Source organism: Buteo buteo, chromosome 2 (assembly GCF_964188355.1).
Source record: "Buteo buteo chromosome 2, bButBut1.hap1.1, whole genome shotgun sequence".
Lineage (NCBI taxonomy): Eukaryota > Metazoa > Chordata > Aves > Accipitriformes > Accipitridae > Buteo > Buteo buteo.
The window spans coordinates 38989688-39006051 of record NC_134172.1 but is presented as its reverse complement, the minus strand read 5'-3'; the positions used below and the strand labels follow the sequence as shown (position 1 = coordinate 39006051).

The 16364-nt window shown below is 42.7% G+C and overlaps 1 protein-coding gene across 8 annotated transcripts in view; it reads right to left on the bottom strand.

The window, feature by feature from the left end:
* CREB5 (cAMP responsive element binding protein 5) overlaps positions 1–16364 on the bottom strand; it is a 260402-nt gene that overhangs the window by 87554 nt on the left and 156484 nt on the right. The window contains exon 1 of one of the 8 annotated variants that reach the window (XM_075051527.1): positions 12639–12769. The exons of the other annotated variants lie outside the window; for them this stretch is intronic. Within the exon in view, the coding sequence (XP_074907628.1) occupies positions 12639–12685 (47 nt within the window). The 5' untranslated portion in view covers positions 12686–12769. Of the gene's footprint in view, positions 1–12638; positions 12770–16364 lie in introns of those variants that run through there. 8 annotated transcript variants of the gene reach the window in all.

Here is a 16364-nt window from a genome sequence, read left to right as displayed (position 1 = left end):
ACAACAGAAAGGAGAACTTAATGTAGTAATGAAAATCACTTACCCTTAATCATCCCTGAGACAGTGTTTTTACAACACTACTTGATTTATTCAACTAGCAAACATGTCTCCTTTGACTTTTCTAATAACAGGCCATCTTAGCCATGCTTGTTGGGATTTGAGTTTGTTTTTTTTTAATCATCATCCCAAGTGCATTATTTAAATGTCTTTGATGCCTTTTCTTTAAAAGAATTTGCTAAGCAATAAATCATATTTATTTGCAAAGAAGACCCCCCAAAATCCCAAACAACCAAAAACATTACTAGGAAACTTTGCAAAAATAAGAGGTTTCGTCACAGATGTGTAACCAACGTTGCACATTTCTAGAGCACATCATTGCTTAAAGACTTACTGAAGCCCACATTCATTGCTGCTGACAAGCATGCCACTTAGTGTACAAGATTGTATGAAACGTTGTTTGCTGCGTGATTTACGATGGTGCCCTTGCACTAAATAGGAAGGACTGTAAACGACCTGTGCTCTGCTGAGCAGCTCCACGCTTCCTCTCACATGGAAGGGCCTCAGCTTTTGGAAAAGTTGGACAATTTCTCAAGTGAGTACACTCTTGTGACACTGAGGCTAGCCAGACCACAAACTATTTTATTATGTTGTGCAAAAACCTATGTGCAAAAAAACCCTCTTTAATTAAGATAGAGCAACCAGCACTGCGGTTGTAATTACCTTGGACTGCTTTACCCACAGGCATAATGAAATAAAATTGGGCCCTCTATATTTTTGTTTTTTAAACTAAGTAAACCCAAATTAATTTATTCAACTCAAACCAGACAGGTTTCTCTTTAAAAGGAAGGCATATATGGTTGGAGGGGCTGGTGCAGGAGGCAGAATGACATGCAATGATGACTGTGAACTGCAAACTGCTGGCAAAACATTTGGCTTGCCGTTGGTCCGTGGCCAGTATTTTCCTTTGTTAATGAATCCCACATCTTTTCTAAGTTAAGCATTTTTTCTTCTCCCCCCCTCATTTTATTTGAAACATATTTTAAATATTTTTGTTTTTATGACGTCGTGGAACATGATACAGACCCTTCTAACACCGAATATGAGAAAATCAATTAAAATTTTGACATTAGGAGCTATGATATAAGCATATGGTTCAACTGCTCAGACTTCTTTTTTTTTAAGCAACATATCTGGGAGCAGTGCAAAGAGAAATAACCAAATGACAGCTCCACGTTACTGGATAAAAATGATACCAACTGAAAGTGTATCACATTCAGAACCTTGCTACTCACCAAACACAAAAACCCCTGCAAATTTGGCAGGCTTTGACAGACTTCCTCTTAGACTTAGGATTACATATTTTACATTTGTGTCCTTTTCTGAGGAAAATGTCCATTAAAAACAAAGCCATCCTGAATGCTGTGTTTAATACATCTTGTCTCATCCAAAGGACCTTCATTTTATGACTTAAAGAACACAACCTTAAAATGGAATTTTATGGGCTTCCTCATTAACTTCTGACTCTTCCCTGAACAAAATAGAAGAAAAAAATAGTTGAGAAGTTTCCCATCAGAACAGAAATGTGATTTTCAAATGCAATGATAATTTTTGGCATCCAGTCACAGTTGCCCTACTGACTACCAGTCCTCAGGACTATGTGACAATGAAAACCCTTCCAGCTCCCTTTGGTATTTCAAATCATCAAAACCCCAGACAGACAAAATGATAAGTCACTGAAACTCCAGGGAATACAGGCACCAGACAGAAGATTTAACTCTAGGTCACTATGCGCAAGGTTCCCACTGAAGCAAAAAGCAGCTCTTTCCCAGAGGTGTTACAGGCAGCTTAAAGTGGAGAGTTATTTTTAACCTGTCACTGGTGAGAAAACAAGTTTTTTCAATCATCTTCTATGGACATCTAGTCTCCAATCCTGCAAGCATCTAGCTACATGAATTTACATGCTCTCCTTTAATACTCTCGAGTTTTACAAACCTTGCAAGATTTCTTCAGCCACTGTAACTCGTAGCTAGTTCTACAAATGGCAGAGATGATGAAAGTACAGCACAGTGCATTGCTGGCCCTGCAACCCACACTGGGTGAGGACAAAGATATGCCAGAAAAAATTAAGTTGCAAAAGCCTTTTCTGCACCAACCCCCTTACTTTTCATAGCGTGAACGTTGCCGTGCTCGTGTTAGAAATGACGAGAAGTTTTTTCTAGAGGGTCCTGATACCTACTCAAACTCCAAAGTTATATGAGGATGAAGACTTCGATTACCTATAGGGTATATGTGAATTAAATATACTCTCTCTATTGCAGCGAATTCACTTGCATTGTAACTGATGTCATTTATGCAGAAAGTCACAGCCAAGCTCAAAAGCTAGAGCTGGACTTTTTTTTCCCCCAGTCAAACAGAAAATTTACCAAAAGCAGCACTTTCAGGTTGAGAAAATTAATTAAATTCACTAATAAATTATATTTAATAAATCTTATAAGTGGAAAAGGATATTTGGAAAAGCAGAGGTTTTTGACATTTCTAAATGTTCCAGTTTGAAATGCCATATTAATTTGGAAATTTACCTTGTTCATTTTAAAGAGTTAATTTTCTTGTAAACCTGAAAATTTCTTTGCTCTTTTTTATTTGCACAGAATAATTAAGAAATTAAATCATATTGAGTTAACCTAAATTATTATTTTTAATTTAGGTCACTAAGTCAACCTAAATTATTATTTTTCATTTCAATCACTAAGTCAACAAGTTTGTTATTCACATAGAACTAGTTACTGTTACAGCTCACCTGCCACAAGCACACCAATGACACAAAAGAAACCTTAAATCTGTCAGTTTTTCTTCATTTCCTGTTCTACTAAAACCAACCTAATATTCCAACTCATTCCTCTCTTTTACATCTTGTCTCCTAGATTTTTCCTAACTGATTTTAACAGCTAGCTAGAAACCTGAACATCAATATTGATGTATTAATGAAAAACAGAACACTGGTATTTTCAAAGCTACCTTACTTAAAGACTGTTTAGATTCATTAATAAATTAACCAGGTAGGAATGCTGTTTTCAAGGCAAAAGGAAAATAGTATATTCTACAGGAAAGTATGGGACTTTCTGTTTTGTTTTCCGAGGGGATTAGCTCTTCCAGCCAGGAAGTTTTTACTACACATCTAGATTGTGATTTGCTCCTGGTTCAACAGTGGTACAAAATCATCTTTGACATTTACTGAAGAGTCAGGCACAGCACTTTAAAAGGACAAAGCTTGTCTTGATTACAAGAAAAGAGGATGCAAACAAGGTGAATGCATGACAGTAAAAAATGTGCCAGCAGCATAGTGAGAGCCAGGCTGTATGCCCTAGGATTGCACTTTTTGAAACTTCATGAATATGAACAATATCCTTCCCTAAGCCTTTTAGCTCAAGACGAATATAAGATTGAGTCAGCGTCACTGCACAGCCTGTTGTCAGTGAAAACACATGTTCAGTGACTGTTCCTCAGTCTCTACTTTATATTCCATAATAAATTATTAATTTTGCAATAATAAAATAACTGAGCATGCAGAAGGGCAAGACAGAGTTTACATGTGATATTAGTGACAGCATATTGGATAGTCATTAATTAATGGACAAATAGGAACACAGTATAGGGTATACAGGGAGTTCATTGCAAAAAGGCATTAATGTGCCATTACTTTTATAGCGGGAACAGCTTTTGCTAGCTAAGTTCCTGTAAAACATACTTTTGAGCTTACAGGGATGTTAGCAAATGGATCCCTCACATGATGATGGACAAAGCTTGTCTCCTAGTTTTGCAAAACATGCTGAAAAAATACCACGAAGGCCCAGAAGTTTTGTTTATGGTTTAATTCCCCTGTTTTTGTAAAAAGAAAAAGGGAAAAAAACCCAAAGTACTTGAAACAGCTGACTGGTTTGGAAATACCTCAGAGATAGATTTTCTCATAGTGTTTTAGAATTCTCTTGCAATTCTTGACTACAAGCAGAAAATACAGATGCTTAGTCCAGCAGGGAACAAGACTTCATTCAGCTGTTTATAAACTGAAAAGTTATTTGGCTTCATTTTGGCTCACATTTCAGCCAAAAATGGCTGGTTGTCAGGATTCCTGTTTTATCTTTCCATGTTTATCAGCCATCTCCTAAAACTTAGGTGACCATCATTTACAGCGTGGTGGGAAAGCTAGGACACGAAGCACCTTGAAGCGTAATTCATTCTCACCCCAGTAGCAGCAATTCAGAGTCCAGTTACACCTCTTACATGAGGTGCACACGTTCTTTACTTCTCAAAACAAGGTGGACACAAGCAGGCACAGGATATGCTTGAGATGACGTTATGTTCCTGTCTTGCCATTTGCTTTTCTTACTGCTCTTTCCTCATCAAAATTCTTAGCCAGTGCTGCCATCATTGCCCAGTGCAGGACCAGAGAACAGTTGCAGTCAGAAGGCACCTCTGAAGGTCACCTTGTCCAACCTCCTGCTCCAAGCGGGGCTAAATGCAGTATCAGAGCAGACAAAGTGTAAAAATCTCCAGCAAGAGAGGCTGCAGCACCGCTCTGCAGCCTGGTGCTGGGCCTTGCCACGCTCCTCCTGCGGGAGCCTTTCTTTCTTCACGTCCCACAGGAATTTCTCTCGCTGAAACTTGTGACTGTTGTCTTTTGTCTTCAGGCTGCAACGTGGGGCAGAGCCTGCCTCCTCTGTAACTACCTTATAAGTAGCTGAACGCTGCAATTAGAACCCCAGTTAGCCGTCGCTTCCCGGGCTAAATAAATCGAGTTCCCCTGCTCTCTGCTTCTCCTGACACTCTCTCCCTTCAACCCAGGGAAGATGTCCGTAATGGCATCTGTCCTCTGTGCAACTCACCCACCTTCCTCTGCTGCAGTGCCAGAAGTCTTTGCAGGCTCACCCAGGAACATGTGCGCAGTTTTGGGGTGCCCATTTGCTTGGAGATTTAACAGTCCAAACAGACTTCACTCTAAACTGCCCAAGACTTCAGCTGAGTGCAGAGATTTTTTATTCTCCCCACAACAGAGAAGACCTTTCTAAGTCCTCTGGGGATTGTTTGGACAAACCCAAATATCTGACCCTGAGCCAATCAGCTAATTATTATATCTAATGTCTGTCCTATTTGATAATTACTGTGTGCAACAGACACATGCCAATGTAGATGTGCTGCCGAAATCCAGCGCTCCTGTGCTCAGTGCTACATGGGGAAGCAGCAGACTCATACCCTTCCTACATGCAGCTCAATCCAATCTACACTCCAAAAAGTCCTCTTACTGGAGCACTGCTTCTTTAAAACAAGTCTCCATGAGATAAAGAACTATCTTTTAAGGAAAAAAAAAGGAGACTAATATTAGAGTTGCTGCTGGCTGTGCTATCAGTCAAGAACTTGTCCCGGGCACCAGGTGAGACCGAAGTTTAAAACCCTGGAATGCAACACGTGCAATTGCCAGAATATTACTGCCTGTTTTATCATTTGCTATTCTTCACACTTTCTGGGCATTTTCCCACAGAAGCGAATCAGAAGTAACAGAACCATTTAGAAGAGACGTTGGCCATCAAACAGAAAATAAAATGCACAAAGCTTAATCATCTTTCCGTGTACAGCAAATGAGAAACTGGTACTCTTTTTCAAAACCTTTTTTAAGTAACTAAAAAAAAATATTTCTCAGCAAAAACAATTATCAGTTTGGAAGGGATAGCATTTTTCCTTGAAACAATTCCCAACTTCCCTTGAAACAACTGTTATTTCTCAAAAGCTCAAATTTTAACAATTATTGAACCTTGTTGGAAACTTTTCAATCAACCACATTTCACTTTTCTAAATAGATCTTTATAAATCCATGCTTTTCCAACTAACTCTATACTCTTTTTTTTCCCTGTAATATTAATTTATTTCCTCATTATATTTTTATAAATGTTGCTGGTAAGGTTTTGCACTTTTCCTGACGTATGCTGCAGCTCTTTCATAGGGCACTACGAGGTCTTACCAAAATAGTTTAAACTAAACTAAAAAATGGCTAAATTAATTACTAAAAGGGAATTTGCAACATATTGTTTGTTCATTCAACATATTACAATATCTACTGAACTGAAGTAGCTGCATCAGGTTTAGCTCTGAATGGAAAAAGTTCTATACTGCACAAGATTAGCAAGTAAAAAGCCAAACAAAACACTGATGCACAGCAATGTCCCCCTTTAACTGTTGTTTAAATTTTTGCCCAAGATTTGATTTCTCATTCTGCAAAAACTTGAAGATGGAGGTAGAGCTGAGAGGTGATAATACAGTTTCAATTTCAAAAAGAAAGAAACTGTCATTCAAATGTATATACCTAATCACTGCCTTAAGTCATGCCACTTGGAGTCTAATTCATGTGATAAATTCTTTCTGATAGGATTGCTTAGGAACAACAGAAATTAATTTTGCCTTGCAGCCTCAAATATATTTGGGGTACGATACACACTATATACGCATACAGATTCACACATACAAAGATTTCTGTACTAATCTGCACTTTGTGCAACACATTCCTGTTTCATACGAATGGCCACAGGAGATATTTGTCAACGCTGGACTCCAGAGGCAAGGAATCTGTTGGTTCAGGTAATCCGTAAACTGAACCTTAATTTAGTCTATATTTTGATTTTTCAGCCAATCTTATTTCTATGTGAATTTACAAAAGAAATTCACTTATTCAAAGTATGTCAGAAAACTAAGTAGTATTCAGAGCAGTGAGAACTCCTGCAGTTCTGTAAGCGACAGTACCAGAGAGATACAGCTCACATCCTTAGCTGGGCTGAAAGAAAAGTTCACTTCAATCTGGAAATCAAATGACAACAAAGAACACAGTACTGGAACTTTTTTTACATGATACTGAGTGCCCTTAAACTGAGGTCAAGGGAGGATCTGGTCTAGTAATTTTTTTCTGTTCTGGTTTTTAAGACTCAGTTTGGAAAAAACTAGCTCATGTTAAAACTGACATATAAAATTACTGGTGCTGATGGGCTTTTCCAGTGTTGTAAAACATTCTACTTGTATTATTTTTGACAGGGCTTGTGATAACTAGTTGACATTTAGAGAAAACATAATGAACTTTTATTATTATTATTTTGCTGCTGCTAATGGGCACAGATTTATTGATCTCCAGAAAATAGCACCCATCTGAACCACGTTGCCCATATTCTTTATGGTCGTGGAGCAGCACAAGAGCTGTACATATCTGCAGTAAACCCCTACATCTTGTTATTTATATGAATACATCTTGTATTCATACTAATAAAGAGCTTTAATACATTTGACTAATGGCTGCAATTTGCAAAACATCCTGTATTGCTCTTGAATGAAAGATATCATGTTAAAATAAAGACCACCACACAAATACAGCTTGTGTTGATCTGAGAGACTACAATTCTCACCCTCAACTAGTAGTTTTCACCAAGACAATGACTGGTTTTATTATAATGTGCAGAAATCTTTCCATAAAGTAAAAGTTGGATGTTTTCAGCACAGTTATTCATTTTAACATAGGAAGCTGATGCTACAAGGAAACATCAGGACATAAAATAAAGAATGGAAGTGGGGATGGAATAAACAGTGTTCTGTTAAGTAAATTATACTTTCCTGGCTGTGTCAGGATCCAAAAAGCCCTAAAAAGCAAAATGTGTGTCACTGGGACTGAAAAATAATTAATGCTGTTTGACAATGAAGGCCTTAAAAATGTGTTTGGAGGAAGTGGAGAGGGAAGATGGCAAGCACCCCAGCACAGAAATTCCATGCCACGTTTGAAAATAAACACGAGCACCCACATAGAGAGGAAATCACCCGTTAATAGGGATCCAAGGTTCACCAGTCTCTGGGATCACTGTGGCTGAACAAGTAGTTTTTCAGGAGGGCACATCCCAAAGCTAGTGATGTTGAAAAATACGTGGGCGCTCAAAGGAATTAAAAGAGGATAGTCTTATGGATTTTATCCAGAGCCCATCAAGGCAGCACTCCCATTCACTGCAATAAACTTTGGATCAGGTTCAACATCCAAACGTAGTCCTCCCTCACTAGAACTGGCTGGTCACGTCGGAAACGGTTTGGGCAAGGTACCCCACCCATAAACAGAGCGCTCAGGGAGAGTATGGTAGTAAGCAACAAATAATTTGTCTCTTTGCCAAGATTAGGGGTTGTGTCTCCTACTCGTTCACCCTCTGAGACAATAAAACAAGGGCTATAGTAAGGTAATATCTCTGAAGCAATCTAAGAAGGAATGCCACATGAATGAGAAGCAAAAGGATAAGGGTTCCTTCAATTCTGATGTCGAAAGTGGAAGACATGAGTAAGCCATAGGGTACAGAAACCCGCTAGCAGATGGATGCAGTGTCTCCATCAGCTCCTCTCTCTGGGATCATGTAAGTAGGAAGAGGAATAGAAAGGAAATACAAATCTGAGTGTGGAAAGAGAGTTCCACTATGGGAATTGCCACATCAGCTAGGTGGAAGACAAGAGATACGCAAGTCCATTTGCAGGAGAAAGAGAGCATAAACAGAGTTAAGTGGATATTAATGAACACTAAACAAGGATGGCAAGCTTGCTCTGAACTTACAAATCACATCCGCATTAATACCAAATGAGTTCATTAAGATTAACATTATTATGATGAGTATCAAAGGGATTAAAAGAGATTATGGCAAATAAGAGAGTCAGATAGGAATGAGATGTAATTACCTTCATATCTGGTTTATCTATAGCTGCAGAGAAAGACCCAGCATTCACTTCACACTGGAGGAACCTAACTCACATTTTGATCTGAAGTGTAATTTTCGGCAAAGCTGATCTCAACAGTTTGGGCTGAACGCGGCCCAGGCATGTGCAGGATGAACAAAAGAAGGGTGGGAAGGCGAGCAGAGAGAGATGGGGAAGGGCGGAGGAGGCCCGCTCCTGCGCCAGCACCCTCACCCAAGTGCAGGAGACAACTTGGTCTTCGTGCCCACCGTGTCCAAAACGTGACGTGAGGCCAGCCCTGCCCCCACCTCTGCCCAACACCTGGCCTGCCCTGACCCCAGCACTCGCCACGCCGACTCTGAAAACCTCATTGGGCTTCACAAGTATCAGCCAAGTCTTCCAAAAACGTTTAAGGGAAATAGTCTCACTGTAGAGCTAGGAAAATTGAGGAATACAGGGGCAGAGGGATCACATTCAGTGAAATAAAAATAAGCTCTCTGCTTTTTACCTCTTGCTTTTGCACCACAACTGCAGAGCCAATACTTTTGTGCATGCAGAGACCAGCTAAGGAGCACCAAATTATGTCTTGAAATCACACAGCTTATAAAGTCGATATTCTGCCAATGCACACATTCAACGACACAGGCGGAAATGTTACTTGGGATCTTGCTGAGGAAAATTTACTGAGACTCTTCCAGCCAGGCTCTGCTCTGAGCAGATTGCCTTTCTTCACAGGCCGACTGCGCACGGTCGGCTCTCCAGTGCAAACATCACTTCCCAGCTCTGGTGTGTTTGGCCTCCGGTTTGTTTGACAGGTTACATGTGCTTCTGAATATATCTTCTGATGCTCATTTTCAGAGTGCTGTTAACGTTTCTCTTGGCTGCTGTTTAAAAGTTAGGTCCCTAAAGATATCATCCTTCACTAAGAAAATCCGCTTGCCAGAAGGCCCGGCTTCAAACCTGTTGAGGCTGACTGTCAGAGCTGTTGACCTCTGGCCATGGAGCTGCAAGTCCACAGGCATACCTGCACATTGGCTCCAAGCTAGCGCAAGATGGGCAGCTAGCACTGGAGGAATCCAAAATGGGCAGCTACTTTCATTTTTTTGTTGTCCAAGATGAACATGCATTTCAAAAGCACCTGTCAAGCAGAACCAGAGCTGTCTGGCTCTCGTCAGGACAGTTACAACTCCTTAATTATATGCTTTGTTGCTTCAATAGGCAATATACATACAAACATACACGCACACATGTGTATGCATATAGAATTTACAACTGCAACTTTTTGAAAGAAGCCTTTAAATCTTTTTCTTCTGTGGTGCTGTGTTAAAATCAGTCAAGTAGCAGAAGTAAATTGTAACTTAGAGTTGCAATGCACTTCTGGAAGGGAAGAAGGATTTACGTCTTTACACCCTCTACCTAACTTCACCGAGCACGAATCAGCAGGGTGGAGAAGACGAAGTTGCTTTGTGAAATTCGCGAGCACAAGACAGGGTCATCAGTCAGTCCACACTGACTAAAGCATCAAGATGTTCTCCTTTGCTGCCCTCCCGGCCAAGATGAAATGTTAATAGCTAGTACCAGACAAGAGAGACTCCGATCCCCTGTGGAATGCAACCCAGTGCCCAAAGACTTCCAGGCCATGCCACACAGCGTATTTTATATGTATTTTTGTAAGAGAAATAGCAAGGATGCATTTCTGCGTAGGCAAAGATGGAGTGTGACAATCTGTCATCCTCTGCCCAGTATCTTGACAACATGGCTAGACAGTATCCTAGGACAACACTGATGGACTTTTCCCACACAAAGTCTCCAGCCAGAAAAGGCAGGAAGGGAAAGAGGGAAGACAAGTCCACCCCAGCATCCGAAGCAGGCAGGCAAAGGGAAGAATCTACTCCACTTTACTCTGATGGTCCGTGGAACTGCACTTCCCAACATTTCTAGGAGAAAATATGAGTCAGAAATCCTACGGGAACTCCTGCAGCAGCACAGCTCCCTCCACAACCCACACATCCTCAACAGAGCACTGCGCAATCTAATCCATATGGTATATCTGCACTGCAACGTGGGCCAGAGCTGGGTGCGGCCTTACGTTAGGCTCTCAAATGATAAAAGTTTGGCACATGAGCAATTGTTTGTGCTTGAACAGTCGACTGAGAAGCTTGGAAATCAGGGCATTTAGGAAAAACCTGTGAGTAAAGTGCGGGGACCTAACAAACAGCTAGACACAAGATGGCTTTGCAGAGGGCTACCGGAGGGAAGGGAAGGCAGGAACTTGTCAGGGGCTCTTGACTGTTCGGACAGAGATGGGGAGGTTTTGGCATCACCACAGAACAACACTGTTTGGTATTTTGCTCAGTGAGGCCCCAACACAGGTTTTAAACAAAACCACCAAACTCTCAAGAATGTGTTTAACGCTACCTTTAGTTATACAAGCAAATCTTTGGTCCGCTGCTGATCCAGTGGACAGGAATACCGTGCTTCCCTCCGAGACAGAAACTCCCTGAAGGGGGCACTTCTGAGAGCAGTATCTTAGGAGCAGACAGCTCTTGACACAGAAACCTGATGCAGAGCTCCTCCGAGCAGAACGGGTATCCTGAGGACGCCAACACACACCTGGTAACTCGCATTCATCCCACATCTAAACACAAGCGATGCCCGAGCAGGGGCTTAGTGTTAAACTCTGCGTGGCCCATCCTAAGGGTAATGTACCTCTGGTGAACGTGGGGAAGAAGTACCTTTTCTCCCCAACCCCCCCAGACCTAGAGGCTGTTAGCTACGTGGAAAAAAGACTAAAAGGTCTGTAGGGAGACAGACAGACTTAATAAGACAATCACAGTGCTGCGTCCCGCAAAGGAAACCCCCATAGGCAGATGCCCTAAATCCCAGGTAGTTCTGGAGAGCAGAACCAAGACAGGAGGGGGATCTCCCATGCAGGATCGGGACCTCAGCGGTCCCAGCAACAGCAAGAGAGCAAGCACAGAACAAGCAACGAACCTAGGGCGAGCTAAGGATGAGAACGCTTCTGACAAGTGTTAGGGATGAAACGCTGAGGCTCCTCGGGATAAGCTCTGCAAACTGTCTTCCTTAAATGTTTTACTTTCTACAGTGGATTTCCAACAGCAGGAGCTTTTACTCACTCTGCTAGCAAAGGCTGAACTGCTCTTTTCGTACAGTTTCAAATTCTCCAGCTACACTCGAAGAACCACCCCTTTTTGCCTTTGCCTTTCTCTTTTCTTTTTGCTTTCTCTGGGCTTTTTGTGAAAGAGACACCCAGTTTCAAGCCATTTAAAAAATATCAAAAAGCCCTGGTGGAAAATAATTTGCAGCTGTGATAATATCACATTTTTTAAAATACCGTAATATAGTTTTACTTTTAATAATAAAAGATAAAAAAGGGGAGTCTGTGAATAATTAGAGAGTGCAGTCTGAAGCCAGTTACAGTCACTGCAATTGATAATAAACTTAAAGCCCCCTGACAGCAGGTAAATGCTTTGCAACCCTGACCCCCTTCCTCTCACATTACTTAACAACCCTGCAGTTCCAGCATTACATCACCGTCCAAGCGATTGGTTCCTGCGTTTTAACTCTCTCCCCGTCTCCTCCGATTAGGAGCAACACAATGATGGGGGAAAAAAACCCCAAACAACCGGCCACCAAACTTCTCTCAAGTTTGCTGTATTCCTTGTTTGGGTTTGGTTTGGTCGAAAAAACCAGCTTCTGCTGCTAAGAGTCGAGGTTACACGCACCAGAAAACAAACTCTGTCGAAGTGGAAAAGAGAGTGGGAAAGGGGGACTGGGGAGGGGAGGAGGAGAGGAGGAGGAGAGGAGAGGAGGAGGAAGGCGGGCGGGGGTGTGTGTGGGGGGGAGTATATAGAAATCAGAAAAGGAAAAGAAAATTAAAAACAAACCTCATGGACATCACTGAGCCTGAATTCCCTGCTGAGGTGCAGAACATGAGAGCCCTGGAATGAGTGTATGTAGAACTTGAGCCAAAGCTTAACTAGCCCGAGTGAGTCATATCCTTCCCATTTGATTCCCGTCCAAATGATGATGTAATGCCCTGGCCCTCTCCCTCGCTCGCTCCCGCTCGCTACACTACCTCCCTCCTCCCCTTTTCTCCTTTTTAGCTCAGTCCTCGGTGAAGTCACCATTTAAATCTGGCAGAGCTGAAGCAAAAACTTCAATGTAACCAAAACAGCCCCAGGCCAAGTTCCAGACGTACTGAGACTCGGTGGTGCAATTGCCATTGGAAACGAGTAAACAGAGAGAGAAACAGTGCCGCCTCGGAAGGGCCTGCGCCGCGGCCGGCCCATCGCAGGGAAGCCCGGCGAGGGACGGGGCTGACGGGGGCTCATCGGAAGGCGCTGCGCACAGTCGGGCTCCCTCCCGCCTGCCCCCCCCTCCCCCCCCGGGGCCACGGTCCAGGCTTCGGGAAGATCCGGCAACCGGGAGAGGGGGGAGAGGGAGCCGGCGGCGAGGAGGGCAGCGGAGCAGCGCGCAGCGGCCCCAGCGCGGTTGGGGCGGGGGGGCAGGGGGGTCCCGGCCGGCGGTGCTGCGGCAGGGGACGCCTCCGGCGGGGGCTTCCCTGCCTGCGCCGCGCAGGGCTGCAGGCCAGCCCCGCGGTTTTTGAAGGAGAACGACGGAGCCGCTGCCCGGCGCGCCCGCAGACGTACAGGTGCAAGGCACGCACTTTCTCCGCCACTTGAAAAGTACCAGAAAAGCCCCAAGCGCCGCAAGCTTAGGAACGAACGCACTGCGGGGCTGCTGCTGTTGCCTACCCCGCGTTTAAAACGGTGCCCTTCTGGCGTTGTATCTCCCAGGTCTGATATTCGCGGGGGGGTTTAAGGATAGAGGATGTTTCTAAGTGGAACTTAAAATAGTTCTTCATGTGTGCGAGCGCAAGCTATTGTGGTGCTAGGCGCTCTGCTGCGTCGGATTGCAGTTTCTGAGTCCTCCTGATGTTGAATGCTACAGGGACTGCGGCTGAAATATCTCCCGTGTCCTCCCCCACAGAGCGTTTTTTCACTGCTCATCACTCACAACTAACTGTAGTCAACACAGTGCAAAACAGTTGCTCCACGAAAGAGTGTGGAGTCTAAGTAGTAATAATACGTGAAAATGTCTAAGCATACGTACCATCCCTCAGCAATCCAAAGACTAACAGTTTCAATGTCAGACTGCAGAGATGTAAGCATTAATGACACCTGAAACAGGGAAAGGTATTTAAAAGCGACTCCTTTCTTTATAGATCACAAACTTTTTGACAAAGTCACTTCACCCCAGGTCTCAGAGTGAAATTCAGTTTTCCGACAGTCAATGGACACACCTATCCCCCCAAATTCTGAAAACAATAGGAAAACATCAAAGCCAATGTGTTTTCTTTTCTTCCTTATAATGATGTGACTTTATGGAAAAGCAATTTTGATTGCCTAACAGCATTTTAGCAAACAGGGTTTTTTGGGGCGGCAGATTCATTACTTGATCAAAGCAGCAATGCGACAGAGATTATTGTAAAGTACCAAAGTCTCCCCCTGAGGATACTCTCATGGTTATAAATTATCTTTGGAATATATTTCTATGGATCAACACTGTTAGCTTCAGTCATGGTTTAGTCTTGAACTCAAGTAGTTTCAGTCATGTATTCAATTTATTTTTCTTTAAGGAATACATGATTTTTACAGACAGAATGAGAGGAGGAGAAAACCAAGGGTTTATCCTATGCAATTAAAAAAACACAGTTCTCCACAGCAGGCTGACCTGCTGGATGACATCCTCAATTGATATTGATGCTGCAGCCACTCAGAGTGACACCTTTATCAAGCAAGGCAGCTCTGAATTAGAGGTGATCAGCCATAATTATTACTGGCGCCACTGAAGCCTGTGGCTTGACAGCATCAGATGTGGTTGTTATAAAGTTTGGTCCATTGTGTCAATGGCCTGTATAACTCATTTATGTCTGAATTACCAGCTATTGATTTTTTTGTCTTCTGTAATGTAATAAAATAAAAGTTAGATCATTCCTAAAGCTTTCTTTTAATTCCAGCCTTGCTGATAGTTTCATTTTAAGCTCAGCCCACTTCTCCCTCTCCATTTAAAAAAATGTGACTTCCAACCCTTTTTCTGTGCATGTCTAAGAGGTCATCTTCCCTCCCTCCTCCCTTTTATTTTGTCCTCTTACATTTACACTGCTAGCTTACATAGCTTCTGCTCATCCAGTTATGCCACTGGCATTGCTATAATCTTTGTCTTGGGCCCAGGCCAGATCCCTGGCTCAGAACAGCTTCAAACTGATGGGGAACGGGGCTAAAACCGAGGCACAAACTTAAATCCCCAGGCCCACCGTCGGAAGGAAGGAAGCTGCCACCAAAGAGAAAAATGATTGCCCTGAGGAACCCAGGTTACTCGGGGGCTGCTTGTGCATATGCATCCATTCCTGCAGCCTTTGCCAGTGAACCGGCCTCTTCTCACCCTTCGGAAAGACCCACACTTCCACCACCCCGCTGTATTCAGAGCAAAATGCAACCAAAAAGATGATGCAGGACCTGCGGGGTAGTTCATTGTCCTCCTGAGGCTTCAAGTGCTTGCCTGGCAACTGTGCTCTTTCCAAAAGAAAACTTTGTTTGCCAGAAGCAAGAGCAGACCCATTGTCCATCTGTGAGCATCTTAATCAAAATATTACAGGAGTGACTGCGTTTGTATGGCAAATGGCCCTTTTCATTATTATTACCTTCATAAACACAAACTCAGAATTAAACTCCCCTGAAAACAGCCTTTGTCTTACAGAAGATATTTCCAGGAGTTAGAGCACTTTCTGAAACAAACAAGAAAGATCCAAGCAGCCTGAACTGCCAATCATTTTTAAATTATGTGTTTACACTGAAGTCCTATTTCAAGAAGCAAACTGCTTTAAAACAGAGCTTATGCTCCAAAGGAGTTAAAAACTTATTTGTGCTTGCTGGTGGGAATACAAAAAATTCTTTCCAGGCAGGTATTTCCAAGGCCTATTGATTTTTTCTTCCGCCTAACAGGAAACGCTGTTTTCCCATTTTCCTTCCTGTGACAGACCAGTTAATGATAAAGAATGTCCTGTGCTCAGAGGAAATTCCACTGGCATTCAAGAGCTCCCTCTTTATCTGTTTACTTGTCTGTCTTTTCTTTCTCCCCCCACTCCACCCCCATCCTTAAATTTCCATGTTCAGCCACGCTCAAGAATAGGGCTGTTGTGAGGAGAGTTGTGGGATGTTTTAATTCTAATGGGAGCCTTCTTCAAAGTAGCGCCCTGGCCAGCACAGTTATGACTCCAGCTTAGCTGTCTAGTTCAGGAATGCTTGCAACACCCTCCCTGCAGCATGTTTCATCCTTGGGGAAAGGGTGGTGGGGCACACCACAGATGTTTGGTGTAACAGAAACTTGACAAAAATCACTGCTCCTGCTGAAAGTTTCCAGTCTGAACAACCAGAGAGCTCTGAATTTCGAGAGCCCAAATGTCAGAGCGCACTGGGATTATCTCAAAAGCATATTATAACAAGGAACTGGGTGTACTACAGTTGAGGTTGTGGATGGACAAATCATCAGTTCTACATGCATTTTAGTTGAGTGTATCACATGCAGCCTTTGGGACTGACTTATGCCTA